Source organism: Acomys minous, assembly GCF_964271855.1.
Source record: "Acomys minous genome assembly, chromosome: 17".
Classification (NCBI taxonomy): domain Eukaryota; kingdom Metazoa; phylum Chordata; class Mammalia; order Rodentia; family Muridae; genus Acomys; species Acomys minous.
In genome coordinates, this window is record NC_140500.1 from 29,502,341 (window position 1) to 29,530,205 (window position 27,865).

The window sequence follows — 27,865 nt, forward strand, 5'->3', positions numbered from 1 at the left end:
TGAGAATCCTGAGTTCTTTATTAGCTCAGATCACAAAGTTGGCCTCAGCACCTGGGAGGCAGAGGCAGGCGGATCTCTTGAGTTTGAGGCCAACCATGGCTACAAAGGGAAATGTCTGAAAAACAAACCTGACTTGGCGCTTTTAGTTCTAACAACTATGCACCATGGGAAGAACACAAACCAACTGTTGCGTGCCTGGGTGGTGAGGTTAGAGAGATTTCAAATAGCAGGCGCAAGCCTGATCCGTGCCATCCTCCCTGTAAACAATTCCTACTCTGCTAACTAGAAGTGGGGCATTCTGAGATTTAGGAAGTATAGATTGGCTCTCTGGGCCCAGGCCCAACTCATGGCTGGGGTGCTAATATTTGACATTTGGGAGTCCAGAGTAAGTGAAGTAGAAAGTCCGTCCCCTGCTTGGGTTCTGGTCTCGTGGAGTCCAGTGCTGGCTTCTAAATGACAACGGGTGCAGTGTAAAGGCGTGGAACAGTACCCTGACTAAATGTCCTGAGTTCGTGGGCCCACCTCCGCACTAGGCGATGAGTAGGGCCCTAGCAAAGGCACTGAGGCTGACTGGAGGAACAGGAGAGCCAAGGCCTGCCTACAGGGGTGGGAGGGGGGGCTTTTGTTGGGGACAGCTAGCTGAGTTCCATAGAATCCACGGGGGGGCTGGAAGTTGAGTCTTTTTGGATGCTCTCGAAGAGGAGGGCGAGTTCTGGGTTGGATCGGATCTGGTTAGAGAAGTCAGCCATACTGGGGCTCTTCCGAACCTCAGGGTTGGTCATCAGGGCAGCCACTGCCCGCATCGCGGAGCGCTTTAACTCGTCCTGCTTCTCCAACTCCTGCTTCACAGAGCCAGCCTTCACCTGCACAGGGAGACAGCGTCCTTACTAAGCCGCGTCACCATCTTCAACGGGCAGCTTTCAGGTTAATAAAGGTGTCATTTCGCTCTGATCCGCATCAGATTTCATGTTTTCTGCTAATGTGTTGCTACTTGAGAATCACAACTGTGAGCACGGCATGGTGGCGCACGCCTTTAGTCCCAGCACTCGGGAGGCAGAGGCAGGCGGATCTCTGAGTTCAAGGCCAGCCTGGTCTACAAAGTGATTGCTGGACAGCACACAGAGAAACCCTATCTTGAAAAACAAAAATAAACAAAAATCACAACTGTGGGGCTGGGTATGTAACTCAGTGGGTATGCCCTGGCATGTACAAAAAGGCCTGGGTTCAATGTCCTCACACCAGAATGAGGAAAAGGGGACCTGTCCCCGTACCACAGTGGGCAATCCCAGAAACTCAAGTCATCTTTGCCTATATATTGAGTTCAAGGTCAGCTGGGCTACAGGTGTGTCTGTATTGTCTGTCTGTCTCTAACACAGAGAGAGAGAATGAATGAATGAATGAATGAATGAATGAATGAATGAAAGAAAAAAATAATGACTTGGGCCTGGTGGCACAAGCCTATAGTCCCAGCTACATGGAAGACAAGACAGGAGGAAGGAATCATTTGAGATCAGTAATTTGAGGTCAACCCGGGGAACATAGATTTAAAAAAATATATATTTTATTTCATTTTAATTTATGTGCATTGGTGTGAGGGTGTCAGATCTTGGAGTTACAGACAGCTGTGAGCTGCCATGTCAGTGCTGGGAATTGAACCTGGCTCCTTTGACAGAGCAGGCAATACTCTTAACCAGTGAGCCATCTCTCCAGCTCTCGGCACATAATTTTTGTTTGTTTGTTTGTTTTGTTTTTCGAGACAGGGTTTCTCTGTGTAGCCCTGGCTGTCCTGGACTCACTTTGTAGACAAGGCTGGCCTTGAACTCCCAGAGATCCTCCTGCCTCTGCCTCCCCAAGAGCTGGGATTACAGGTGTGCACCATCACACCCAGCTTCTATTTATTTTTTAGGGACAGAGTGTCTCTCCTAAAGACTGAAATTCTTGGTCCTCTTTCTGGCTAAATTTTATTCTTTCTTTCTTTCTTTCTTTTTTTTTTAATTTTTAAAGACTTATTTATCATTTGAGCCACCATGTGGTTGCTGGGAATTGAACTCATGACCTCTGGAAGAGCAGTTAGTGCTCTTAACCACTGAGCCATCTCTCCAGCCCTAAATTTTATTCTTTCAAAACTCGATATAGGACTTGGGAGATGGGTCAGTTGGCAAAGAACTTGGGGAAAAAAAAACAACCCAAAATGCTGGATATGGCCATTAAAAGGATTAAAGTCGTGCACAAGGCAGGCAGATCTCAGCCTGCCTGGTCTACAGATTGAATTCAGGACAGCCAGGGTTGCAAAGTAAAAGCCTGTCCCAAAAAAAGAAAGAAAAGGAAATAAAATAAACTAAAATAACTGAAGTCAACCTTTGGCCTCTGCAGACACAAAACATTTACAACACACATGTGCACATGCATACACACGTGTTCTTTCACTCAACAGGTCTTCACTGTGTCCTGAGTGTGCTGAGCTGTTCCCAACAGTGCATGATGCATTTACCCCAAATCCCCCGTCAAGACTTTGAGACACTCTGTGTAAACAGTGTTTCTGCCCTGAAGCAGCTAGCCCATCAATCAATCCCAGGAGTCAGGCCCAACTTGCAGCTGGGATCTGCACAGACTGAGTGGGGAAGCTAGTGTGTGCAGCACTACCCTGGGTCCCTCTCCCAGCCCAACAACCAGGAAGTATTTAATGAAGGACTCTCACAGCCTGGGAAGCTGTGGGTAGACCTGGGCAACAGGAAAACGTGCACATGGTACAGTGAGTGTGCACCCAACAGGCACTCCGGAGCCCGGGAGGGCTGGGCAGGGCTTACCTTGGCAGTACAGGTAGCTCTGAGTGGCTCGATGAGCCGGTCCACCCTCTGCAGGACAGGTGCAGGACAAAGGGTGGCCAACCGGGCCAACATGATGAAGGTCAGCATCTGCCCAAGGAAGCAAATGGAACTCATGGTGAAACAGCACCCAGAAAGAGCAGCAGACCCAAAGGAAGTGCAGGTTTATACCCCATAAACCTACAATCAAGTCTTTCCAGGGACCTATTTCTGGGTCTCAGATTATATCTAAAAGATGTACATCATGCTGGGCAGTGGTGGCGCACACCTTTAATCCCAGCACTCAGGAGACAGAGGCCTCTGTAAGTTCGAGGCCAGCCTGGTCTACAGAGTCCAGGATAGTCAACGCTACACAGAGAAACACTGTCTCGAAAAGCCAAAAATAAATAAATAAATAAATAAATAAATAAAATAATAATAACAACCAGAAATAAAATTAATACAAAGGCAATATGGGTTGTTTTCAAAAGAAACAACTACTTCTCATGTCAAATCTCTTGACTTTTAAATGTTAGTAACATTTAAAACAAATTAATACAAAGCAAAAATGGCATAAGCTGTTCCAACACTACATTAGGCCTGGCTATAGTGTGCCCAGAGTGCACGCCCTGGGAAACCTCTAAGACCCAGTTCCTTGGTTTTGTTTTGTTTTCTTTTGTTTTGTTATTGTTTGTTTGTTTTGGCTTCTGCTGCCAAGGCACTTGGCCTGGCCTCCAGGAGAGAGGTGGTTAAGCGGGGCAGGTTAGTGGTGAGGGCTAAAGGGTTGGAGGGTTAAGGGGAATGGCGGCCAGGTCATCCACAGCACCTTGTGGAAGTCTGAGGTGGAAGCAGTGCTCTTGAGAAGGGTTGGACAAATTCTCCAAAAGAGGGCTTTTTTGGCTGGGCGTGGTGTGGTGGTGCACGCCTTTAATCCTAGCACTCAAGAGTTCCAGGCCAGCCTCATCTACAAAGTGAGCCTAGGACAGCAGAGGCTACACAGAGAAACCCTGTGTCAAAAAACAAACAAACAAACAAAAAACAAAAACAACAACAACAACAACAAACAAAAAAAGAGCCTTTTTTTTTTTTTTGAGACAAGGTTTCTCTGTCCTGGAACTCACTATATACTAGGCCGGCCTCACAGGGATCCATCCTCTTGCCTCTGCCTCTCGAGTGCTGGGATCAAAGGTGTGCGCACCACCATACCTGGCATCAGATATAGTTCTAAAAGCTCAGTATCTGCCTCTGAGCTGAAACCAGGCTGCCCGCAGGGTACCATACTGCCTCCTACAGGGTTCCTCTGTGTAGCCGTCCTGCCTGTGCTAGAACTCACCCTGCAGACCAGGCTGACCTCAGACTCAGAGATCTACCTGCCTCTGCTTCCTGAGTGCTGGGATTAAAGGTGTGCGCCCAGTTGCTTCCTGCTCTTGACAGGAAGTAGCACAGCTGTCTTCACGGGGTGCATGGAGGAGGGAAGAACAGGCCTCATGCTCTGAGCTGGCCTGCATCTGGCAGGGCACTGCCTACCCGGATGTCATAGTGGTCCTTCAGCCCATCCTCCACGTGGTTCAGAAACTCGCAGACGTCCAGCTGGCCCAGGCAGCTCTCCAGGAGTGAGTACATGCACTCGAAGGCAGCCTTCCTCACGTCCAGCCCATCATCTACAGTATGCTTGAAGGGCCCCATCTCCACCTGCAGGAAGGACGGACGGAGAGGTTTTTGGGGTGCAAAGCCCCTCCCCTAGTTTCTGCACCTCATCCCACCTACTCAGCACTGCATCCTGGCCCCTAGTCACACCTCACATGCTCAAGCCTAAAGTCTCACCGCAGCCTGCAGCATCCTTCCTCCAGACTGTCATGCTCACTGAGCAGGCAGTGTCAGGTACTGCGGGATGTGCATGCGCGTGTGGAGGACCTCTTGCACGCTGAGGCACATGTGTGTAACCCCAGCACCCAGGAGGTGGAAGCAGAAGTTCAGAGTCATTCTCGGCCTAGACTACATAAGCCAAGTATGGCGTAGCTGTCTGAGCCCCAGGACTTGAGACTCTGGCTAAGAATCAACAGTCACTGACACTGCAGCCCAGAAATCCCATGTGTCTCAGACTGGAGGATCAGGGGGTTGAGTTTGTCTGGATTGTGGATTTTGGCATGTTTGCACATTCAAAGAGACGACTCGGGAAAGGGACCCAGTTCTAAATACAGAGTGCATTTATGTCCACTAAGTCCCTTCTTCATACACCTGGGGGAAGTTTCAGATAGTATATATAAGATGCTTGCATTTTAAACAGAACCCGTTACAGGTGGCATCACATTTGGGGACTGAACATGTGCCATAAGCACCAGAGCTGCCGCAGGTGGTACAGGCACGGTGGTTCTCCTCACTTAGTTCTAGGGGCTACTGAAGCTCAGGGAGCACTGGGTTGCCTAGTTTGGGCCACAGCTGGGGAATGGAAGGCCATGATGTCACTGGGGCCATGCAGCCCTGGTGCCTGTGGGTTTTACTCCTAGTCTTCAGTGAGCCTTGGCAGCATGGAACAGGAGGCTCATGGGGGCAGCTAACAAGAGCCTCAGCCACACCAGGTGTCCATGCTGCCCCTCACCTCTCGGATGAGGTCCCGGCGGATCTTGGTCTCCTGGTAGAGAAGAGGTAAAATGTCATCCAACAGGTCCCGGACCAGTGATGGTTTGTTGTGCACAGCTGAGTTGAAGAAGGTGAGTGTAGCCCGGCGCACATTCAGGTCGGGGTCCTGTAGGCTTTCCATGAACTCTGCTGCAGAGTGACAAGACAAAGAAGGACATAGAAGCAAGGCACAAAGCCACCTTCATGCTGTACCCAGGGACCTGGGCACTGTGAGTTAGGCAGGCTCAAGGGCAGACACAACACCCTCACAGTCCATGTAAGGATGTCTGGCTTCCCACTAACTGTGGGCTTGGGCTGCCCAGACCTCATAGCAGGGCTTTTAGGAGTAAGACATGACAGCTGCAGCAAAGCACATGGCAAGGAAAGACTGTTTTGTTCTGAGACAGGCTCTCACCCGACAGCACCAGCTCTGTGATCTTCCTGCCTTAGTTTCCAGTGTGGGAACGCAAGCAAGCGCCACCTAGGGGACGGGGTCTGAAAAGCTATCCTGACATGGCTCCTCTGAGTAGGCCTTTTGGGAATTTTGGACGTGGGATAGTGCTGAGGATGGAACCCAAGGCCTTGCACATGCTGAACACACGTGCTACCACTGAGCTGCACCCTCATCCAGAAACCTGAGTCTCCACTGCAACCGTGTGACCAGAGTGCCCATCACCAGCCTCAAGGAGTGCTGCTGTCACATGACCCCTGATGTACACCACTGGGAGGAACTGCAGTCTTCCAGCAGAGCAGAGCTCAACAACGCTGGGGCCTGGGGCCCTTCCCATGGTGCTGTGCTGGCTCCTAGGGTACTGCTTCTGTGAGAACACAACCTAGGAATCGGGCAAGTCTGACCTCTCTCTTGGAGCTCAGTTTCCTCATTTGTAAAACAGGACTAGTGTTCTTTACCTGGCTCGGGCTGTGAGGATTAACTGATGAGTTTTATCCAAGGGCATCTCATAGTACCAACACAGAGAGATCAAAGCTGAGGGTCAAACATGCCTGTAATCCCAGCACTTGGGCGATAAAGGCAGGATCAGGAGTTCAAGGTCATCCTCAGCTATATATAGTGAATTTGAGTCCATCCTGGGCTATGTGGATTCTCTCTCTAAAAAACAAACCAGACTTGGGGGCTGGAGATTGGGTCAGCAGTTAAGACCACTGCCTACTCTTGCAGAAGACCTGGGTTTGATTCCCAGTACCCACATGGTGGCTCACAATCACCCAGACTCCAGTTCTAGGGGACCCAATGTCCTCTTCTGATCTCCGCAGGTACCAGGCACACACGGGACGCACAAGCATGTAGAAGTGAAACACTAACGCTCATAAACAAATCTTAAACACGCACACACCCCAACTAATAAAAACCAAAAAACAAAACAAACCATAATAATACAAAACAGAGACCCCCCCCCCCCCACTAGTGGCCCTGGCCATGCAACCACAGCTCCTCATCAAGGCTGGAATCTGACTTCAGCCCTCCAGGTCAGGCCACGAGATGACGGCAACAAGGATACAGTTTCCAACTCAAGAGTGGCCGTGGCTCTGGCTCTTTGGTCTGCCACAGCACCCTTGCATGTGTGTCAGGACCCTATTTTATAGTTGAGCCCACATATACAGGATCCAAAGCCAAAGGCAGGTGAACTCCAGCCTCCCTCTGCACCCCTGGGGCTGCCTACTGGGAGAGGAGGGGCTGAGAGTCTGGTGTGGGCTCTGAGAAGATGCAGGCCCTGGGCTTTGAAGACAAGAGGTCTGGTCCTGCGGGAGGCCCGTTGCCTACCCCATGGTGTGTAAGGCTCCTCCAGCAAAGGCTCCCTCAGACTTGATCATGGGAGGTGGGGGGCTCACCTGCTCTGGCTTGCTTTTCATCCTCAGGGCCTGTACATTTTAGAGGGCACTTCCCACCCCAGCAAGCTATTTCCAAGAGAACCTTTTCCAGAAACTTCTCATACCCATTTGACAGATGAGGAAGCAAGAGGCATCAGTAAGAAGAGGCATGCGAGGCCTACCACAGGGATTTGAAGGCATAGCTCCTCACTCAAGAGTCTGACCCTGCTGCCTGCCCATCACAGAGGGTTCCTTTTAAGTCGGGCTCCCTTGGCCTAATTTGCAAGATGTTCTTAGCCACGCTCTGGACTCAAGGTGAGGGGTACTAGCTGTAGCCAAGACAGGGAGGGAATGGGGGACACCCACCAATATAACTCTTCAGGAGGGGATCAATTGGGTGTGGCTGGTCCGAGATGAGGAACTTGACTGCGGTGATGACCGTGCTCCGGGTGTACGGCTGACCTGCAAGGCAAGAGGCGACAGTATGGGGCAGGGGACAACCTGCAGGCTATGGTCATCAAAACACAGTACACCACCTCCCGGGAAGGCCATTTGATCACTCCCTGTACCAGCCATGAATCTGCCCAGTTCTCCCTCCTGCAGCTAGGACAGTAAGTGGCTGGGGCTTGGCACACCCTACAGGTGCAAACACTAGGACCTCTGAGAAAAGTCCTGCCCCTGGGCTGAGACTACACTACATTTTCCAGACATTCAAACCATTCAAATTCACAAAATGTAATTAAAATAATGATGCTGGTGTCGTAGTACAGACCTGTCATACCAAGGACCCAGGAGTGCCTTCAGGAGTTCAAGGTCAACCTGGGCTAAAAGTGAGTCCCTTTGTAGCCTCAAAACAGAATTATGAAGTAGGACCACCGGTCTGTTTTACACCAGAAAGAGGGACTCAGAGAGGGCAAGCTGGCACTTTAGGCCACGCTGCAGAGGCCAGGGAGCTCTTAGCAGGCTGCAGGATGATGGGACTCCCACAGAACTCAAGTCATGATGTCATGAGGGGCTCAGTTCACTTCACTTTGTCGATGCCTTTAGCTCACACAGATCCCTAAGGATGGAGGAGCGATGCCAGGACATGGCGCATTATACCTCCAGCTTGGCCCCCAGCTGGGCACTAGTTGTGCGGTCTTTGGGACTGGCGCCCAGTAGGCAGAAGTAGGCTGCTGGGAGTGGGCCTCGCTGGTTACATTAGCCTTTGATTCCAGCCTGAACTGTGTCCTGATCCACCAAGACATGAAGCATCTACTCTGCAAGCTCCCGATGCCATGACGGCTCACACCATGCCTTCCCACCCACAGCTGACTGCTCCCTCCATGCTCCCGATGCCATGACTGCTCACACCATGCCTTCCCACCCACAGTTGACTGCTCCCTCCATGCTCCCGATGCCATGACGGCTCACACCATGCCTTCCCACCCACAGCTGACTGCTCCCTCCATGCTCCCGATGCCATGACGGCTCACACCATGCCTTCCCACCCAAGCTGACTGCTTCCTCCATGCAGGGTCCTTTCAGGTATTTTGTCACCGCAGTGAGAAAAGTAAGTGCTGGGGTTAAGGTGTACATTCCCTCACCCGGCTCTGTGTCACCTAGTATTTGTGTGAGACGCTAGGAATGGAGGCCAGGGCCTCAGGCATCATAGACAAAGACTGTCCCCCAAGCAGCAACTACAGCCCAAGCGCCTTGGTTCTGTGAGTCTGAGTTTCACTAAATTGCACAGAAAGGCCTTCAACTTCTGTCAGTAGGTAGGCCTTGAGGTAATCCTTCTGCCTCGGCCTCCCAAATGTAGCTAAGATATATTCCTAGTTAAAGAGGTATATTTATAATCCTGTATGCCTAATGCCAGCATAAAACTCCAAGTTGTGTTTTTATCCCTTAGGGTCTTCAGAGGACAGGACCCAGAGTCTCCTGAATAGTAAACCCAAGGACACCAAGCCTCTTCTACAAAACAGCATGGTGTTTACACAGAACCCATGCACACCGTCCCATGTACTTCCAATCTTCTCTATGTTGTTTACATTAAAGATGTCAACAGTAGTCAAATGTATACTGTTTAGGAAAAAAAAAAAAAACACTTGCAAAATGGCTCTTGCTGTAAAAACACTTATTACCAAGCCCAAGGTCCTGAGTTTAATCCCTGGGATCCACATGATAGGAGAGAACTGATTCCGTAAGTTGTCCTGTGACCCCTAGATGCATGCCACAGCAACACACACACACACACACACACACACACACACACACACACACACACACACACGAAAGGTCTTCATGTGTCCAGTACAGACACAACATTTTCACAGGCTATTTTTGAGCCTTGAGTTGAATTTCTGATGCAGTCCCCTTGGATGAGCTGAATCTGTGAGGCAGACCCCTCTGTCTGAGGTAGGGGCACATAAAAAGCCCTGTGCCCTTGGGCTGGAGAGATGGCCTTGGGCACTCTCGCAGAGGACCTGGGTTTGTTTGTGAGCACCCACCGGGCAGTTCACAGCTGTCTGTAACTCCAGTTCGAGGGCACCTGATGCCTTTTTCTGGCCTGTAAGGGCACTGCAGATACACACCGCACATACACATATGCAGACAAAATACCCATACACATAAAACCCCAAAACCCCTTGTCCCTCTACCCCAGAAACCATGTAAAAGGAAGCCTGTACTTCTAGGAATCACCACGTGTTTCTATCTGGCTTCTGTTCCTTGCTTGACAGACATGTGATTCTCGTTTCCAGTGATCTGCATGTGACGTGTGGATGCGTGGGGACCAAATACCCGCCTCGTGCTGGGCCGATTTGGGGCCATTGGGCCTTACCTGCAGCAAGCTGCTTCCGGAATCGAGGCAGGAGAAAGGGAGGGTTCACAAACACTAGCTTCCCAATGCACTCAGCCACCACACACCGAGTACCCTCCTCAGGGCTCTCACAGCGCTGAAAGAGCAGTGCCCACACATCCTCGACATAGGGCTTCAGGCTGTCAGGCTGGGCAGCCCCCAGGGCCTCCCTGAGTGCGTGTAGCAGCAGGTACTGTCGCCGGGGCTGGGCCTCGATCTGTGCCAGCAGGAAGGGCAGGAAGTCAGGCAGGTTGCCAGCACCCACACGGCCCAGGGCGTATGCGGCTGCAGCCCTCACGTCCTCATTAGGAGACCCCAAGGCTTCCAGAAGTACAGTCTTCAGCTCCCTCTGGGGGCCTGGCCCAGCCACCTGGCCCACCTCAGCCAGTGAGAGGAACGCCAAGACTTTGACCCCTGTGCTTGAATGGGGTGACTTGGCATCACTGACTAGGCGGCTGGCAGTGCCTGCTGCCTCCTGGGGACAGGCAGCTGAGAGGGCAGCCACACACCGGGCCAGTGAATGGAAAACCTGCTTGTGCAGGCCGGGTCCGCCATCCGCAGCCTGGTTATAAACAGGTGCAGTGAGCAGCTTGATGAGCTCAGGGTACTCCACACACGGAGGGCGGGTTCCCACCAGCGCCTGCAGGAAGCCTTCCGTGGCTGTCAGCACCCCAGCAGGCAGCAAAGGTGAGTGCAGCAGCTGCAGCAGCTCTCTCAGAACAGACCCACTGACTTCCACCATAGAGGTGGGCTGGGCCTGGGTCATTGTGGCGAGGAAGTCAATGGCCAGCTGGGCCACATGCATGTCGTTCTCACTGACCAGGGCAGGCAGCTCAGCCAGCACAGTCCGCACGGCAGGTGGAGGCAGGCCGAGGCCCTGACTCTGAGCCAGAGCATCCAGGGCAGCTAGCGTGGCCAGCCGCAGGGCCCGCTGATTCTTGCGCAGAAACGAAGCCAGGATGGGCAGCGCCTCGGCCAGGATGGGCTGCAGGTCAAGCCGCAAGGGGGACACAGCCACCAGTGTCAGCGCCTTGACAGCAGGCAACCGGGTGATCTCATTCCGTAGGCGATCCAGGAGAAGCATAAGCGTGGGCTCTAGGTCATCCCCAAGTCGGTCACCAAGGTGACCCACAAGGTGGCCCACACAAGAGATGGCCCGTTCCTTCACCTCCTGGTCCAGGTCGGTGGCGCGGAGTCGCGCCAGGGTCGCTGTGGACATCTCTCCAACATATGGCTCAGGGTCCAGTAGCCGAGGCCTATCCAGTGGCCACAGGGTCCGCACCAGCTCCTGGAGCACCAGTAAGGCCTCAGCTGCCACCTTGTAGAAAGGGTCAGCCACACAGGCCATCACAGGTGGTAGGAGGGTGGCCAGGTGTGGGTGGAAGGCCTCAGCTGGCTCCGTACCCAGAAGGCCCTGCAGGAAGGCCAGGGCGTCCATGCGAATGGTGGAAGAGCTAGAGTAGTCAGCCAGCGAAAAGACAATGCCTGCAAGTGGGAACCAAGGTTAGGGGCTCTTCAGCCTGCCTCAGCCTGGGGAAGCCTGAACTGAACCCAAGCATCCAAGGCACCCAGATAGAAGTTTCCAGATGCCACCAAAGCTGAGGGAAACAAGGCCAGAATTCACCTGGAGCTTGGTAGCAGCCTGGCTCTGCTGTGGTTGGAAGGGAACCGCCGTGGGCCATCATGACACTGGGCGAGCCCAGGGATATTACCTGGGCTCTCAGGGCTTGAGGGTTCAGTATAGGGTAGGGGCCTGTATTCTGGAAGGGGCCCAAAGATTAGACAGCCAGCCAGTGGTAGCCCAGCCTACCTGACACCAACACAGGCATGTGCTCTGCCAGGCTGCCGGGGAGGACTCCGGCCAGCTCGGTGAGGAGGCTGAAGCAGCCCTGGCGGGTCCGAACATTCCGGTCCTTCAGTTGCCGCTGCAGGGCCTTCATCACGATGGGCACCTGTGGGGCAGGTGGGGCAGTCAGGAGCCGGCCAGGAAGCCTCCCGAGGGAGGAGTCAACATAGATGGGACACCTCAGTGCCCATCAGTCCCCACCTGCCGACTACCTCCATCTTGTAAATGCAGATGGGAACTGGCTCAAGGCGACCCAGCAGCCTGGCTGTCACCTCTACCTCTATGAAGGGGGAAGCAGAGGCCTAGCTGTCTTCAGCACATGGCCCCTTCTCTTCTTTACCTAGATACTTTCTTTCCCTGAACCCAGGGGCACTAGTGCCACCCTGATGGACCTGTGAACCAGCTTGCACATTTCCTGCCTACCTGGTGGCTCAACCTAAGCTTCTGCTACAGTTTAGATAAAGTTTGTGTCCTACAAGGACTCACGTGCCGGAAGCTTGGTCCTCAGTGTAGTGGTGGTCCTAGGAAGGGGAGGGGCCTTTAAAAGCTGGCATTATGAGGAAGTCACTCAAAAGGATGAAATGGTTCTCCTGGATAGGTTTATTATAAAGTAAGGGCTTAGTCCTCATCGTGCTGGCTTCCTGACTTACCATGGGATCTCTTTCTGTTGTCTGTTCATGCTACTACCTGCAAAGAGGTCACGCAGCTAGGGCAATCCACACCAGGGCAGGGACCATGCTTTGTGGACTGTTTAAAACCTGAGCTAAATGAGCCTCTTTTCTTAGTCAGGACTCAGCCTCTGGCATTTTTATTAGATTAATCACTTAAAGCCAATGAGGACTTCAACCATAAATGTACAGTGATGTAGATGTCCCCTCCTCCTCAGTGTCCCCTATCCAGGGAGGCCGAGAAGCCAACTGATACCTGCCTATCCCAGACACAAGCAACCTATCACCAGCAAGATCCAAGGGTTCAGTCCAGCCCACTTCTCAGGCTTCCACTAAGCCGAAGCTACCACTTGTATCACTGGACACGGTGGCAATGTCCTCCTGTTGGTCCCCAGCCATGACTCTTGTCCTGTCAAAATCCATTCCCCACCCAGAAGGATGTTTTTCAAGTGAAGCTAAGCTTGCCCACTTCCTGTATCTGCTTACTCTTGGGATGAAGCCCTTCTCGCTCCTGCAAGTCCCACCTGTGTTGTTGCCCATGCGTCCCAGGGATGAGGCAGGGCTCCATCTGAACACCCAGGCTGGGCAGAGAGATGCTCGCGCCACATCCCTCAGCACGTGACGAGATGGGGGTGGGGAGGAAGAACAGAAGGAGGGAGGGTGGGCGAGACTGAGGACACAGCCCACCTGCTCCCGAAGCATATTGAGGTTGTTGCCGGTCTGGGTGGGCTCCTCCACAGCCTCCAGCCATCCCTTAGGGGGCCGCGTATGTCGCAGCAACATGATGTAAGCCCCGAAGATGTCTGCCTTGACATTCTCTTCCCGCTCCTTGAAGCGGCGGATGAGCGCTGGTGCCAGAGTGCAGTGGAAGTCGGGCAAGAGGTCGGGCCGCGAGCTGATGAGGGCTGCCATGCACTTGGCCGCTGCCCGGCGCACCTTCCAGCTCATGTCGTCATCGTCACTGTACTCGTCCCCACTCTCTAGGGCAGCGGTAAGACACACAGAGCCGTGACTCAGCCTGCCCTGGGCTGCTGCTTCTGATCCGTACTCCCAGCCTGCTGGGAACGCCACCAGCCCGAGTGAACACCTGTGGTGTGCTCAGGATGGCGCTGTGGTGCAGAGAACAGAACTGGGACCAAGAGACTAGAGGCGGCTTGACCCACTGGATAAAGATCTGCACTTCAGCCTCAGGCCCTTCCTGTCTCCAGATCCTTGTCTGACTATAGCAAGGAAAAAACTGGACTGGTATGCTGACGCAGGCCTGTAATCTAGCACTGGAGAGGTGGGGTGGGAGGAGCTTAAGCTCAAGGCTAGCCCGGAACACTTAGTGAGACACTGGGCCTCTGGCAAAAAAGAATGACATGGCCCCCAAGTTTGCAGTGGAGACACAGAGAAGCTTTTTGGGGCTCAGGTCCATCCTTTGGCGTTAAGGCCTTGCCCTTTCACTTACTGGAATTTCCAAAGAGAAAGAGGAGCCTTCCTGTGGCCTTGGTGCTAACCCAGTTCCGGTCAAAAGATCCTGATCTCAAAGGTGTTCAGAGAGACAAACACCAAAGAAAGAATGGGTATGTGAGGTCTGAGAGTTAGCACATCACAACTCGACTAGAACAAAGAGGCTACTGGCCCCATTTTAAAGATGTCAAGACCAAGGCTCAGAGAGGGCGAGAGACCTGCTCAGGGAACATAGTTAGGAAACTGCAGGGCAAAGATACAATTCCATCCATCTCACTAGGGGAGGATGTAAGAATCAGAGGCGACAGGAACACCTCTTTATCCTGAATTTGAGACCAGGTGTTCCTACTGTGCCACTCTGTTGACAACTAAGATTCAAATAGCAAAGAAATCCGAATGAGCTACCATGGGCAGTACCCACTGGTCAGCTCCTTACAGCAAGAAATACCCCTAGCCCTCTATTACTGGCAAGAAAATGCCCAACTCCTGGCTAATCATTCAAGGCTCTTAACGGATTTTGTTTCAAGTCCCCATCAGGCCCTAAGTCCCTGGTCTTCATGTGCACCCTGCCTTTAGAAAAATCTCAGTTATGGAGAAGACCTCGGCCACAAGGGAAGAAGCCACTGAGCCCCCATCTGGACTTGTCCAGCTTTGGTGCTGGGCTAAAAGCATTATCCTGAAACCATTTATACAAATGGTAGCTTGAAGGCGGAAGGTCTGTCCGAGCAGGCCCAAGTCCTGTGGTGGTCACTAACTGGGTGTTTCCCCCGTTTCCCTGTCTCAAGTGTGAGTACGACTTTCCCTTGGGTTTTAGGGTTGCTATGAGGACTGCGAAGGAAAAGCTTAAAATACCAGTGGATGCTCAGGAATCAACAATTAAGAGTTGTCCTTTGGGACCTACGGGAGCCTGGACACCAGCATCTCAAGGCAGTCACACATACCCTACACATCCCAATCCCAGCCTTGGGTCACCTTAATACTTATAACACCTGAGACAACATAAACATCTCATCACTGTCTGTGTTGGGTACAGACCATTTTCCCCCCAGGTATTTTTGGTCCCAGCTATTTAACTGGGCAGGCAGGAGGAGGATGACTACACTGCCTTCCTTATAGCTAGAGAAGAGCAGCATCCAGCCAGGCAGGCCTGATAAGGCCCCTGCTTTGGCCACTGTGGCCCGCTCTTCCTATCAACAGGCTGTCCACCTACCTTGCTCACTGAATTCACTGTCATCAGTCTCCATCTGCTCTTCATCCTCGTCACTGCCATAGTTGTAGTTGGGGTCGTGCTTCAAGTACTGGAGGCAGAGGTTGGTCACATTGGGGACATGACGGTCCATCTCCTTGGGACACCTGAGGGACAAGGAGGGGAGGCCTCACTGGAACCCAGCAAGGCAGAGCAAGGGTGGGGCCCAAAGACAGGTTCCAAGAGCTGACTGTTTTGAGGCTGGCATCCTGTCTCCCCATCCCTGCCAGCTCCCCCCCCCCCACCCCATCACCACCCCACCCTACACACACCTGTCTCCTAGTGCAACTGTGCACTTACTTCCTCAGGAAGGCGTCGAAGGCCTGGAGGCAGGACTCCCTCAGCTCATCATCATCCAGGTTGCAGAACTCCTGCACCAAGGGCACCAGGCGGTCCACGTGGGCCCCTGCAGAGCCAAAGGTCACCCAAGTAGCCAGACCTTCCCTCAACCTCAGCCCGACTCAGCCCTTAGCAGGGCAAATTCAACTTAAGAGGATTCAAGGCAAGCTGACCGGGGTCTAGCCTATGTGTCATGGGGCTGTGGGCTGCTGGCAAAGACTTCCTGACTCAGGCTACTGATGGCCAAGGTACAGAAACTTGTTGGAGTATGTTTTTGTACACCGTGTATTCAAATGCTGACGTCTGTACCCAGAGATCTGGTTACAGTCCAGACTTTGGCACTGTCATTATTGTGAAGCATCTCTTGTCTTGGTATATTGTAAGCACTGCTCTCCATCACCTTCTGATTGGTTAAAAAAAAAAAAGCCAATAGCTGGGCAGGAGAGGATAAGAAGAGAGAGGAAGTGGGGGAGGAGGGGGGAGAAGGGGAAGAGAGAGAGGGACCTGAGGAGTCACCAGGAGGATGGAGAAGGAATAGCCAGGATGAGGCTAACATGGCAGGTGCTGGGCCACGTGGCTGGGAAGTCAGGCCAACATAGTCGGGTTAGAATAGCTCAGTATCTGCCCAGCTAGAGTGCCGGAAGCTTTTAATAATATATTTGGTCTCTGTGTCATTATTCAGGAGCTAGGGCACGCAGAGAAAACTGTATTTTACAGAAAACAAGGAACAATGATGATGCAGACAAAGCTTAGTTAGCTCCGGTCCCTGGACAGAGCGGGTGCGTGTGGTTGAGTCACTGTCAGAGCTGTGCTTTATTCCTACCAGGGTGTGAGTTGCAGACGGGACAGCGGGGGCCGGGGGGGTCTCTGCCTGGTGCCCAGGCCTTAGAGCAGTGGTTCTCAACCTTCCTAATGTGTGACCCACCACCTTGTGGTGACCCCAGCCATAAAAGGCTACTTCGTAACTGTAATCTTGCTACTGTTATGAGTCATGATACAAATGTGTTTTCCAATGGTCTTAGACAACCCCTGTGACAGGGTCATTCTACCACCAAAGGGGTCTCAACTACAGGCTGAGAACCACTGCCTTAGAGGATCCACTAGCCTAGCCCTCTTGCAGCTACACCCTTTCCACTGTGCAAGAAGGAACATCTTAAGTAGGAGACTCCCAAACATCCCTTCTAAATGTATTTTATTATCCACATGTGTATGTACACATGTGTTGCCTGCAGAGGCCAAAACAGGGCGTTGGATCTGCTGAGGCTGGACTTCTAGGCATCTATTGGCAGCCTGATGCTGTTGCTGGAACCTGAACTCACAATCCTCAGGACTGGGCAGCAAACACACTTAACCGCGGAGCCATCTCTCCAGCTCCCTAGACACTCCTTTATAAACTTTTTTGGGTCCTTGGGACCTCAGTTTCCTGCCCAACCAAATATGAGCCCAAGTCTAAGCCTAGTCAGCCCATTTCCCAGATCCATGCTCCTGAGGGGAGCCAAGGAGCAGCTGTTGGAGTCATTGTGGTGGGAGCCAGAAGTTAGGAGGGCTGATTTATGCTATTTATCCCCAACTGTCTTGTTAGAATTTGCAACACCTGCCTAAGATGTCCATGGCTGGACGGGAGAGATGGCTCAGCAGATAAGAGCACTCACTGTCTGCTCTTCCAGAGGTCCTGATTTTAATTCCTACCAACCACATGGTGGCTCATAACCATCTGTACCCTCTAATGCCCTCTTCTGGTGTACAGGTGTACAAGCTGATAGAGCCCTCATATACATAAAATAAGATGTCTGTGGCTAACATATCTGATGCCACCTGAGGTGGCTATCTGAGGCAAGGCAGAGGCAGAGATGGAAATGAGGGGATGGTGGGAACACTCAGTCTTTTGACTGCGATGTGAGCTCACAAGTATGTGCTGGTGTACACTTTTAAACAGTGTGGCTAACTGTTCAACTTTCAGTAAAAGTTGAAAGATTCCAAACCTAGCTCACGGGTTAAGGTGTGCCTGTCAAAGCAGAAGTTGGGAACACATTCTATATAAGCGTTTGATGTCATGATTTGCAAGGACTATCCCTGAGCCTCCAGGCCACAGGAGTGACCCCCAGAAGACCACACAAGAGGCCTAAGACCAGGAAAAGGAAAGCCAATTTATGCTCCTGCTGGGTGCACCCCCTGCCCTCATCCACCAGGCCCTACCCAGACCTTTAGCCCCATCCCCTCACCCAGTCGATGGCCTGCCTGGCGGCCCACGCTGCCCAAACACTGGATCAGGGTCCGAATGGCTGCAGGGCTGGCAGGAGCGCGTGGGCCGGGCAGCCGGTCCACCAGGTGGTCAGCGAGCTCCATGAAGAGGTCGGTGCTGCAGGCAGCTGCCAGGTGACCCAGCGCCCCAACAGCTCGCTTACGTACAGCCAGGCGTGGGCTGCTCAGCTGGGGCAATAGGCAGTGCAGCAGACTTGCATGGAAGGCGCCCAGTGGGGCACCGAGCCTGGGGACAGGATAAGAGGAAATGTCAGGCCACGCATCTCAAAGAGGCAGCTTGAATCTGCAGCTCCATCCTCTCTCTACCTCCTACTTACAATATTCAAAAACCTCTGGAAAATGGCAAGGTACCCCTCTCTCCAACCGTGAGGAGTGACTTAGGCTCACTATAGGACAGCAAGTGGGAAGAGACTGCCTTCTGAAGTCTCCTCAGTCAACAGTGTAAGTCCAAGACCTGAGCCCCGATATCCAGTCTCTCAGCTCAAGGACGCGTGGTGTGGGGACGGGTGCTCCAGAGAGGATGTTCCAAATTCTCGGGAGCCTGAGGCTTCCCCAATCCCCAAATGTCTATCCTCCTCGCTGAGACTGGAGTGGTCTTGCTCACTCCCCTCTTAATCATGCCACGGCTCCCCAGTGCCCTCTGGATAAGCTGTGTCAGCCATCAGATAGTTTCTCCACAGACAGAACCTGGCTCTCTGTGGCCAGTTCCTTCCCCACAGCCAATCAGCTCTGGGTGAGTTTGATCCCAGTGTCTGGAGGCCTTTCTTTCCTGCTCTGCTGCCCTCCATGACCTCACTGTGTCCAGCCCAGGTCAGTCTACTGCAACCTTTACCTACTTATTCATCGACTGTGTGACAGGGTCTATGCTGGAAGGCCACAGGGACAGACTCTGGCCCTTGAAGCTCATGACTGAGGGGTGCCTTCCAAGCACCTCAAACTCAACATCACCTCCTACTGCACCCCTCTGCTCCCAGAGCACCCCCACACACCCCAATCCTCTATCTCCTCTAAAGCAGAATTGTAGGGCTGTCCTCTAGTCTGCCTGCTCTAGATCCTGTGGAGTCCACCGCTTCAGACAGCCAGGCCTAGAATCTCGCCTGCTAGGAAGGCTGAGGCAGAAGGACTACCGGCGTAAGGCCAGTCTGGCTTCAGAGTGAGTTCAAGGCCTGCCTGAGCAACTGAGAGACGGAGTCTCAAAAATAAAAAATACCAGGGGCTAGCTCAGTGAGCTCTTCCCTAGCATGAGCGAAGCCCTGGATTCAATGCCAGCACAAATATAAAAACAAAGACACTCCTATCCAGCCCTGCTGGTCCAGACTAGAGAAGAAAGGAGCGAGGGAAGCCAGGGATGTGTCCCTGGGACTTCTGCCCAGACCTCCAGCCTCAGCCCTGTGCACCAGCTTCACAATCAGCTCACCATGCACAAGCCCTGGGCCCAAGTCTGTTAGACGCTAGAGCAGAGCCTGCTAAGGTCACATGAAGCGGATGCTGTGTAGGCCCCAGGCTAACCCTGTACGACGCACACTCATTAGTCAGTGGGCCCATCTTCCCCACTCCCTGAAGGTGACTCTCCCTCCCTTACCCCTGCCGTCCTGGATCAGAGATGGCCTCATTACAAGCACCGACTATGGACTATTGTCACCTACACAGTGAGGAACCTTTAGATTCCTCTGAAATCTTTTTGTTTGTTTGTTTTTGTTTCTTCGAGACAGGCTTTCTCAGAGTAGCCTTGACTGTCCTGGACTCACTTTGTAGACCAGGCTCCTCTGAAATCTTTAAGGGTTTCACTGCCATGGGCCTGAATTCTGCTCAGGGCCCACCATGCTGCCTTTACACACCATGAAAACTCTTCTAATCTTTTGTTTTGTTTTTTGAGACAGGGTTTCTCTGTGTAGTGCTGACTGTCCTGGAACTCTCTTTATAGACCAGCAGGCCTCAAAATCACAGAGATCTGTCTGCTCTGCCTCCAGGAAACTAGGACTAAAGACGTGTGCCACTACACCTGGCCCTCCTAATCTTTTAATCGAAAGGACAATCTGCATCAGTGCCCCCTTGAGCCCCAAACCCGCAATTTTTCACCATCTCCTATGCCTCTGCCTTCTGTGATGTCTTTCGATCAGCTCACACCCCCTGAAGCCGCAGCTAAGCTGGGTCCTTTGCACTTGAGCTAATCACTGTAATATTGTATTTAGCTGGCTGGCACCTGCCTTGAAGTCTGCCTCAGGAGCAATGCAGGCCCACCACTGGGCTAGCACCTGACTTTTCTTGTCCCTAGAACAAACATACAAGCCATGGGAGGTTTACTGACTGTGTGACCTTGGAGCTAATGACCTCCCAGAGCCTGTTCCATAGTGTGACACTGCTGCTTTCTTTACAAGGCTGCTGAGTGACTAAGGGGTCCTAAGCACAGGGCGTGGCAGGTAGGCCACTCCTCTCAATCCTGCCTGTCCCACTTTTCTTGCCCAAAGTGGCCTCACTCACCTGCTCAGCATGTCAGAGAGGATGTCCAGGGCTTCTAGCTGCACAGCCACGTCCTCCTGCTGGGCGATGGCACTGGTGAGCTGGCCTGTGATCTTGCGGCACACATTGATAGCCAGCCCTGAGCCTGTGCAGGGCACAAGAGGGCAAGGTAAGGCCCTGGGCTGGAAGGCAGCTTCCAGCTCCAGCCTGCTTGGGTTGGTTGTGTTTCTGAGCCTACATCCCCCAGAAGTCCATGGGCCAGGAAAGCCTGGGCATCAGTGGTCCAAGGTTGACCTGAGTCTTAAGGAACAACTACAGCTATCAGCTAGAGGACATGACAAACTGACACCGAGCTGCTGGCAGGCTCACACACTTATACCAGGCAGATGGACGAGTTAAACAGTTCTTTCCCCAGGCCCTTGCTGCTAGCAGTGGCCAGGTGACTCAGCTGTGGCCAGTGGAATGGACTCCTTTGGGAAAATGTGTCTTTTCTTACATAGGGGAGAGAACATGGACGAAGAATGTGACCCTGAGACATGTGTAATAATATAAATGTATATGTTAAAAAAAGAAACACACACAAAAAAAGTGACCCTGTCAGACTGAGTTATAGAACAAGTGCTTCAGGAATGGAGGTGGCTGGGCCGAGCCCACATAAGCCCCGGCATCTGATCTCCAGTACTACCACCAGAAAAAAAGGAGGAAGAGGAGGAAGAAGAGGAAGAGGAGTGGGGGAGAGGCAGGAGGAGAGTGACAGCAGCAGCAGCAACAGCAATCACCCCCACAGAGAGACCACTGCAGGTCTTTAAGCTGCCTTGAGTTCCTGCTCTTGTGGCTGGAAGCATTCCTAACAAACAGGCAGCCGAGAATTTAAACTGACCTGGGACTGGATTCTCTAGCACTGAGGGGCCCCAAGTAGGTCCTTTTACTTCTCTGAGTCCTCTTTTTTTTATTTTTGAGACAAGGTCTCACTATTTAGCCCTGGCTGTCCTGGAGCTGTGCAGACCAGGCTGGCCTCAAGCTCACACTGATCCACACTGTCTCTGCCTCCAAGAGTGCAGGGATTAAAGGTGTGTGCCACTACTTAATAAAGATACTGTGTAAGCACAGCATGAGGTGAAATAGAAGCAGGCAGAAGGCATACTGTGAACAGTGGGATTCCTAGAGAGAAATCACCTAGCCCCAGTACCTGAGACATAATTGGGTTGAGTAGCAACCTCAGGGCCTGGGTACCTGTGGAAGCGGGAGGCAGCTCTGAGAGGATGGTCTTCAGGCCGATGCCAGCGATGTCCCGGAGCTGCTCCTTGTCCGACCGCATGTTGGCACAGAGGGTGTCCACAATGGTCTCAACTTGGTACTCCTTCACCCTGCCCACCAGGGGACCCAGGCTGAGGTGGAGGAAGAAAGGGAGAAGGGTCCGGAAGGCCCAGGCACGCCTTAAGTCAGCCTGCCTGCTCTGGTCCTCTCAAGCTTGTGGGGGCACACATGCTAAAGAAAAGACCCTTCAACAGGGGAGCCTTTCTTGCTAGGAACGGGGTATATCCCCAAACCTGTGATCTGCATGTCACCCTGAGGCCCCACAGTACCCCAAAGCAAGAGTTCCCACATGTGAGCTGGTGTCATCCCCAGGGGATTACTAAACAGCAATCAGGAGCCTCATTTGTCAAAGCCTGGTAGCAGACCGTCACCTGGGGACTTGTCAAGGTGACAGAGCCCCCTTTGCAGGCTACCTTTCCCTCCCACCTCCTCTTCCCTGACCGCGTCCTACAAAACTTAGATTTGAACTCTTGGCGCAGGGTCTACCTCCGACGATCGCAAGCTAAGCCACCATCAGGCCCCGCCTGAGGATTCTCACAGGCTGCATCCTGGGGGCAGCGACCCTCCGCCTAGTCAGCCCCACCCGACTCACCACTTGACAGCCAGGTTCTGCACCTCGCCACTCCTGTCCTCCAGAAGGCGAAGCAGCGTCCTCACCACCTTGCGCTCACTGTCCTCGTCCAGCTGGATGGCATCGTTCTGCAAGTCTGACATCAGGTCACTGGTAGCCATGAACCTGGTGTTGACGTGGGCAAGAAAGAGCGCTGTCCAGCCAGCTGCTTCCAGGCCCTGATAGACTGGGTTGCTATTTCAGCGTTCCCCAGAAGTAAACCTCAGTGCAAGGGTTCAAAGGTAACCAGGGCTGTGGGGAGAGCTGAGGCACCTCCACTACAGCAACTGCTACAGGGCAGGAGACTAAAATAAGAGGACTGGTTAAGCCAGACAATGGTGGCGCACGCCTTTAATCCCAGCACTTGGGAGGCAGAGGCAAGCGGATCTCTGTGAGTTCGAGGCCAGCCTGGTCTACAAAGCGAGTCCAGGACAGTTAAGGCTACACAGAGAGACCCTGTCTAGGTGATTCTACAGCAGTGGTTCTCAACCTTCCTAGCGCTGCAAACCGTTACTACGGCTCCTCATGTTGTGCTGACCCCAACCATAAAATTATTTCACTGCTGCTTCATACATAACTGTACTGCTGCTACTGTTATGAGTTGTAATGTAAACATCTGATATGCAGGCCATCAGATAAAGGGGTCGCGGCCCACTGGTTGAGAATGCTCACGGCCTGGGAATGGGGTGGGGATGGGGGTGAGGCTCCTGTCACTGCCACTGTAAGAATGGGAATTTGTGGGAGTCACTCGCCCTCCCTAATCCTTAGTTTACCTGTTTGGATAATGGGGGTGAGGGGGTTGGAGGAGGCACGGTGTTTAAGAGCACTTGCTGGCCAGGCAGTAGTGGTGCACATTTTTTAATCCCACTACTTTGGGAGGCAAAGAGGCAGGCAGATCTACATAGTGAGTTCCAGGACAGCCAGGGCTACAAAGTGAGAACAGGACAGCCAGGGCTGTTACACAAAGAAACCCTGTCTCGAAAAACAAAAACAAACAAACAAATGACAACAACAAAAACCCAACAATAAAACACTTGCTGCTCTTGCGGAGGACCTGGGTTTGGCTCCTAACACTCACAACCGATGGCTCACACCCATCTGTAACTCTGGTTCTGGGTCCCGACCTTCTCTTCTGGCCTCGACGAGCATTGCATGCATAGTATAGACACCCATACACAGAAAATAAAAATAAACACATCTTTTTAAATATCTTTTTTAGTTGGGGGAGGGAGTTGTGAATTAGACTTGGGTTCTGACTATAGAGTATCGGGGTCCACGGTCAACGCCCAGTCAATGTCCTATGTTGTTCCCGTCTCATGGTAACAGGTGGCTAGTGAACACCTGAATGTGAGATAGGCAACTTCATGGCAGAGCCAGGTGTGGAAAAGAAGCACCTCTAGATGCATAGATGTACGCTGTCCAGACACCCCACCCTTAGCAAGTATCCGAATCTGTGCCCCTCATTCACGGGACTTGCTCATCACAGCAACCCCACCACCACCACCACCACCTACTCTCAGTGCACAGGTGGAGGCTCTGGTCTAAGAGCATGTATTTCCAAGACCCTGATGTTCAGGGTCACAGACCTGCTTATTTGCTTGTTTGGGTTTCTGCTTGGCTTTTTTGTTTTGCTTGTTTGTTTGTTTTTTATTTTAGGCAGGTTTCACTATGGTATCCCTGGCTGGGCTGGAACTTACTTTGTAAGCCAGGCTAAACTCAAACTCATAGACATCCCCCTGCCTCTGCCTCCCAAGTGCTAAAATTAAAGTCACAGGCCACTCTGCCTGGCTCGTCATGATGGGCAACTGGCATATTCTGGAGACCAGAGCCAATAGCCAACCAGAGCCAAGACCTTCACCCACCCCAAGGCAAGTGGGTCCTTGAGGACTTCTAAAAAAGGTTTGCTGCTCTATCCTGAGCGCTTGGCTTGCAATGGGAGTTCAAGTCAGAAGGCAACAGAGAACGGGGCCGAAGGAGACTCAGCGACGTCATTCCTGCTGAAGGAAGAGAGCAGAGAACGAAGCCGGCTGCCCTCAGCTGTGTGCAGCTTGCAAACGTTTTTCCCCAGGGCGAATTACTCATCAACATATGAGCACCATTAAAGCGACCTCTAAGCCCTGGAAACAGAAGATCTAACTACAACTGGGTCTCTACCTAATGCAGCAAGACAGTGCTCCGACTCCCACAGGCCGCCATGCTCGCTAGCTCTTGCTGGCACCTGAATAGAGACTCGAGTGGAAAACGAGCAAGAGCGGGAGAGATGCTATAAAGAGGAGTCCAGAGAAAGCCTGCTTCCTGTCCCAGCCCCCTAGGGTAAAAGCTGTCACCATCATAGTGAGGTCCCAACACTCACATTGGCAGCCCAGACCTGCTGGTTGGTGTCATGGCAGCCCACAGAGCCTGGAGGGATCCTGTCCATGCCACCTTTTCTTTTCTTTATTTTAGCAGCTGGATCAGCTTAAAGCTGCTGAGAGACGGCAGGAAGCTGAGCTGAAGGGGAGGAGGGTGTTGCTGCCGTCCCATTTGCTACCCAGGTACTTTAAGGTAAAGGATGTTTGCTTTGGGGGCCTTTCTGAACGTCTGCTGCACAGGGCCCAGATGACAAGCAGGGAATGTGCCTATCAAACTCCTTTTCACTCACCGCCTCAGGTAGGGTTTCTATTTCTGTGACAAAGACCATGACCAAAAGCAACTCAGGGAGAAAAGGGCTTACTTCAGCTTACACTTCCGCATCACAGCCCATCACGGAGGGACGCCAGGACAGGGACTTACGCCAGGAAGCTGGAGGCAGGAACTGGAGCAGAGGCCACTGGAGGTTTAAAGGCAAGAGCCACCAAGCCCAGAGAGGCTATAGAGGAATGCTGCTTACTGGCTTGTGACCCGAGGCTCTTTCAGCCTGCTTTCCTATATGCTCCGGGACCACCCACCCAGGGCTGGCACCACTCAAAAGGGGCTTCGCCCCTCCCCAGTCAATCACTAACTAAGAAAATGTACCACAGTCTTATCTATAGGCCAGTCTTGTGGAGGCTTTTTCTCTAGTATGGTTCCCTTTTCTCAGATCACTTTAGCTTGTGTTAACCTGACACTCCAAGCTCAGCAAAGAACAAGCTTTACAATGGAATGGAGTGAGGGCCAGAGAGTTAGTGCTCAACAGACCCGGAGAGCAGTGGTGTGGATCTTGACCCCTTTGGGGTGGGTCACATATCAGATATCCTGCATATCAGATATATATATATATATATATTTATATATATATATATATATATTATATATATATATATATTTTAAGATTTATTCATTATGTATACAGTGTTCTACCTGTATGTACACCGCAGGCCAGAAGAGGGCATCGATCACATTATAGATGGTTTTGAGCCACCACGTGGTTGCTGGGAATTGAACTCGGGACCTTTGGAAGAGCAGCCGGTGCTCTTAGCTTCTGAGCCATCTCTCCTGCCCGCAGATCAGGTATTTATAACAGTAGCCACACTACAGCTATGAAGTAGCAATGAAATAATTTTATGGCTGGGGTCACCACAACATGAGGAACTGTATCAAAAGGGCCGCAGCCTTAGGAAGCTACTGACTTAGAGGCAAAAGGCCTTGTGGAAAACCAAACCCAGAAATCAACATTGGCAAATAAGCCTCAGCACTTCAAACACCTCAGTTCTGCAGACACCACTCTCAGAGGAAACGCCATGGTGCTGGGAGTAGCGCTATTACGTGACACACTTGCCTTACCAGTGGGGAAGTTTTGGCCAGCTGCCTCCTTAACCCCGAGTCTCCGTTTTTCCATGAATAAAATGGAAATTTTCTTTGCCCCTCTCCCACAGCATCCCTGGGGGTTTTAATAGGTCAATCTGAGCCAAGCAGGCTCAGAGAAGTTACACAGCACCAGAGAGGGCCAGCGTGAGGTGTGCCTCCTGCTTCCTCAAACAGCACTGTGTGGCCGCCGAAGGATTTGGAAATTCCTGCCAGATCTCTCAAGACCCTGGTTTTCCCTGTCAGAGCCTGAGCCCCAAGCAAAACTGGGAATCAAGGCCTGCTGTCCCTTGCCTGGAACCCTAGTCAGTCATCCCTCTCTGAGAACCATAAGCCATGGGCTCCTGTCATCTGAGAGGCAGCACCATGGGACACTTGGGCCACATGGCGCCTGGACAGCTGCGGGTCGGGGGTGGGGGTTGGGGGTGGGGACCAGGGACTCAGCCTCCTGGTGTTCAGACTTTTAAAAATAGACACTATCCTCATAGGCTCAGGGTGGTTTTAAGTGTCCTCAAGGCAGCTGGCAGGGACAGGTTTAAAGGGCTTCTCAGGCCCTGGCTGATAGGGCTCACTCCCTGATAGGCCCAGGAGACATTCCCTCAGCTCTGGCAGGCCATGTGACTTTGAGTAAGCCAAAGCCCCCACCCCTCCCACCTCCGCCCCAGGCCTCTGGAGAACAGGAAGAGCCTGGGCTCGAAGAACAACTCTCCCAGGGCCTACGCGCTTTCCCTGCAGAGTCAGGGGCAAGCCATTCACAAAGCACTTACCCGGTCCCTAAACCGCAAACAGTAACTAGGGTTCAGGACGGGTGGAGGAATTTGCCCATCACCTACAGAGTCAGTAAGTGATGGCTGCCAAGATCTAAGCCAGGGCAATGGGTACAAAGCCCCTACTACCCGCATGGGGCTTGGGGCCACAAGAGATTTTGAGAAGTGGATTTACAGGACACAGTAAGCCTTACACACAAACAGCTTCGGACCCCTCCTGACTGGCTAGATTGAGAACCTCATTAACACCTCCACTTTTGCTTGGCCCTTCCTTTGGCTGTGCCAAGCCCCTTTGGTCACTAAGCCTCAGCAGGGCTGCACCAGACAGTCCCATCCTTCTTAGCAGTTGTTTCTGTGTTTCTGGGATGCCTGGAGAGAAGGGCAGGAGAAACAGAATGGGGGAACCAGGGGGCTCTCACCTCAACATTTGCTTCCTGCTCTGAATCATATTTAACCTAACATCTTGGGAGAGGAGGGAGAATGAGGAAGACGGGATGGAGAAGAGGAAGGGGATGAAGGGAAAGAGATGAAAGAAAGGAAAGTTAAGGTTAGAGTCCGGCAGTTAGAGACCCGGCAGCAGTGTGGGTCTCGGAAAGGGATAGCCCTAGGATGGAGGTTGCGCACGTTAAGGGGCCTGTTTCAATGAGAGTCTGAGGAAAACTGCACTGGCTTCCAACAAGAGGGCCTGAGCAAGAGGGGGTGGGGGCGCCCAGTGAGGGGGACTTAAGGGTCCAGAACAGCAAAGGCGGGAAGAGGCTGGGGGCGGGGCTGTTGCAACAGGGCAGCAGGCTCAGCCAGACCCAGGCAAAGAGGCCGGGGGCGCCCGAGATGGGCAGGGGAGCAGGGGGGCGGCGGGGACAGGATGAGGTCCCTGAAAACGAACCCCGGGCCGCCACAGGGCGCACCTGAAGTCCTTGTCGCTGGACGTCATCTTCTCCAGCAGGCTGGAGATGTAGAAGGCGGCGGCACTCATGCTGGCTGCTCCGCGGGCTGCGGGAGGGAGCGAATATGGCGGCGCAGTCTCCCCCTCCCCTAAACCACGCCCCC

General features: G+C 52.5%; 1 protein-coding gene across 1 annotated transcript; it reads right to left on the reverse strand.

Moving 5' to 3' along the window:
• On the reverse strand, positions 1 to 27,865 carry CAND2 (cullin associated and neddylation dissociated 2 (putative)). Its single transcript, XM_084765188.1, has 15 exons — positions 27,724 to 27,865; positions 22,272 to 22,415; positions 21,596 to 21,750; positions 20,384 to 20,507; positions 17,863 to 18,128; positions 15,602 to 15,707; positions 15,266 to 15,408; positions 13,291 to 13,583; positions 11,900 to 12,041; positions 10,072 to 11,574; positions 7,617 to 7,712; positions 5,404 to 5,573; positions 4,332 to 4,496; positions 2,808 to 2,915; positions 1 to 863 (listed from the first exon to the last, which is right to left on the reverse strand). Exons 1-15 carry the CDS (start codon positions 27,789 to 27,791, stop codon positions 636 to 638), a joined length of 3,711 nt encoding a protein of 1,236 aa, XP_084621314.1. The 5' UTR covers positions 27,792 to 27,865; the 3' UTR covers positions 1 to 635.

Excerpts from the sequence above, each read along its gene's own strand:
- CAND2 (XM_084765188.1), bottom strand. The coding sequence starts at position 27,791 with ATGAGTGCCGCCGCCTTCTACATCTCCAGCCTGCTGGAGAAGATGACG. Across the intron at positions 18,129-20,383 it reads CTCTCTGACATGCTGAGCAG|GCTCGGTGCCCCACTGGGCG; the intron begins GTGAGTGAGGCC and ends TCCTGTCCCCAG. Across the intron at positions 7,713-10,071 it reads CCGGAAGCAGCTTGCTGCAG|GTCAGCCGTACACCCGGAGC; the intron begins GTAAGGCCCAAT and ends CTTGCCTTGCAG.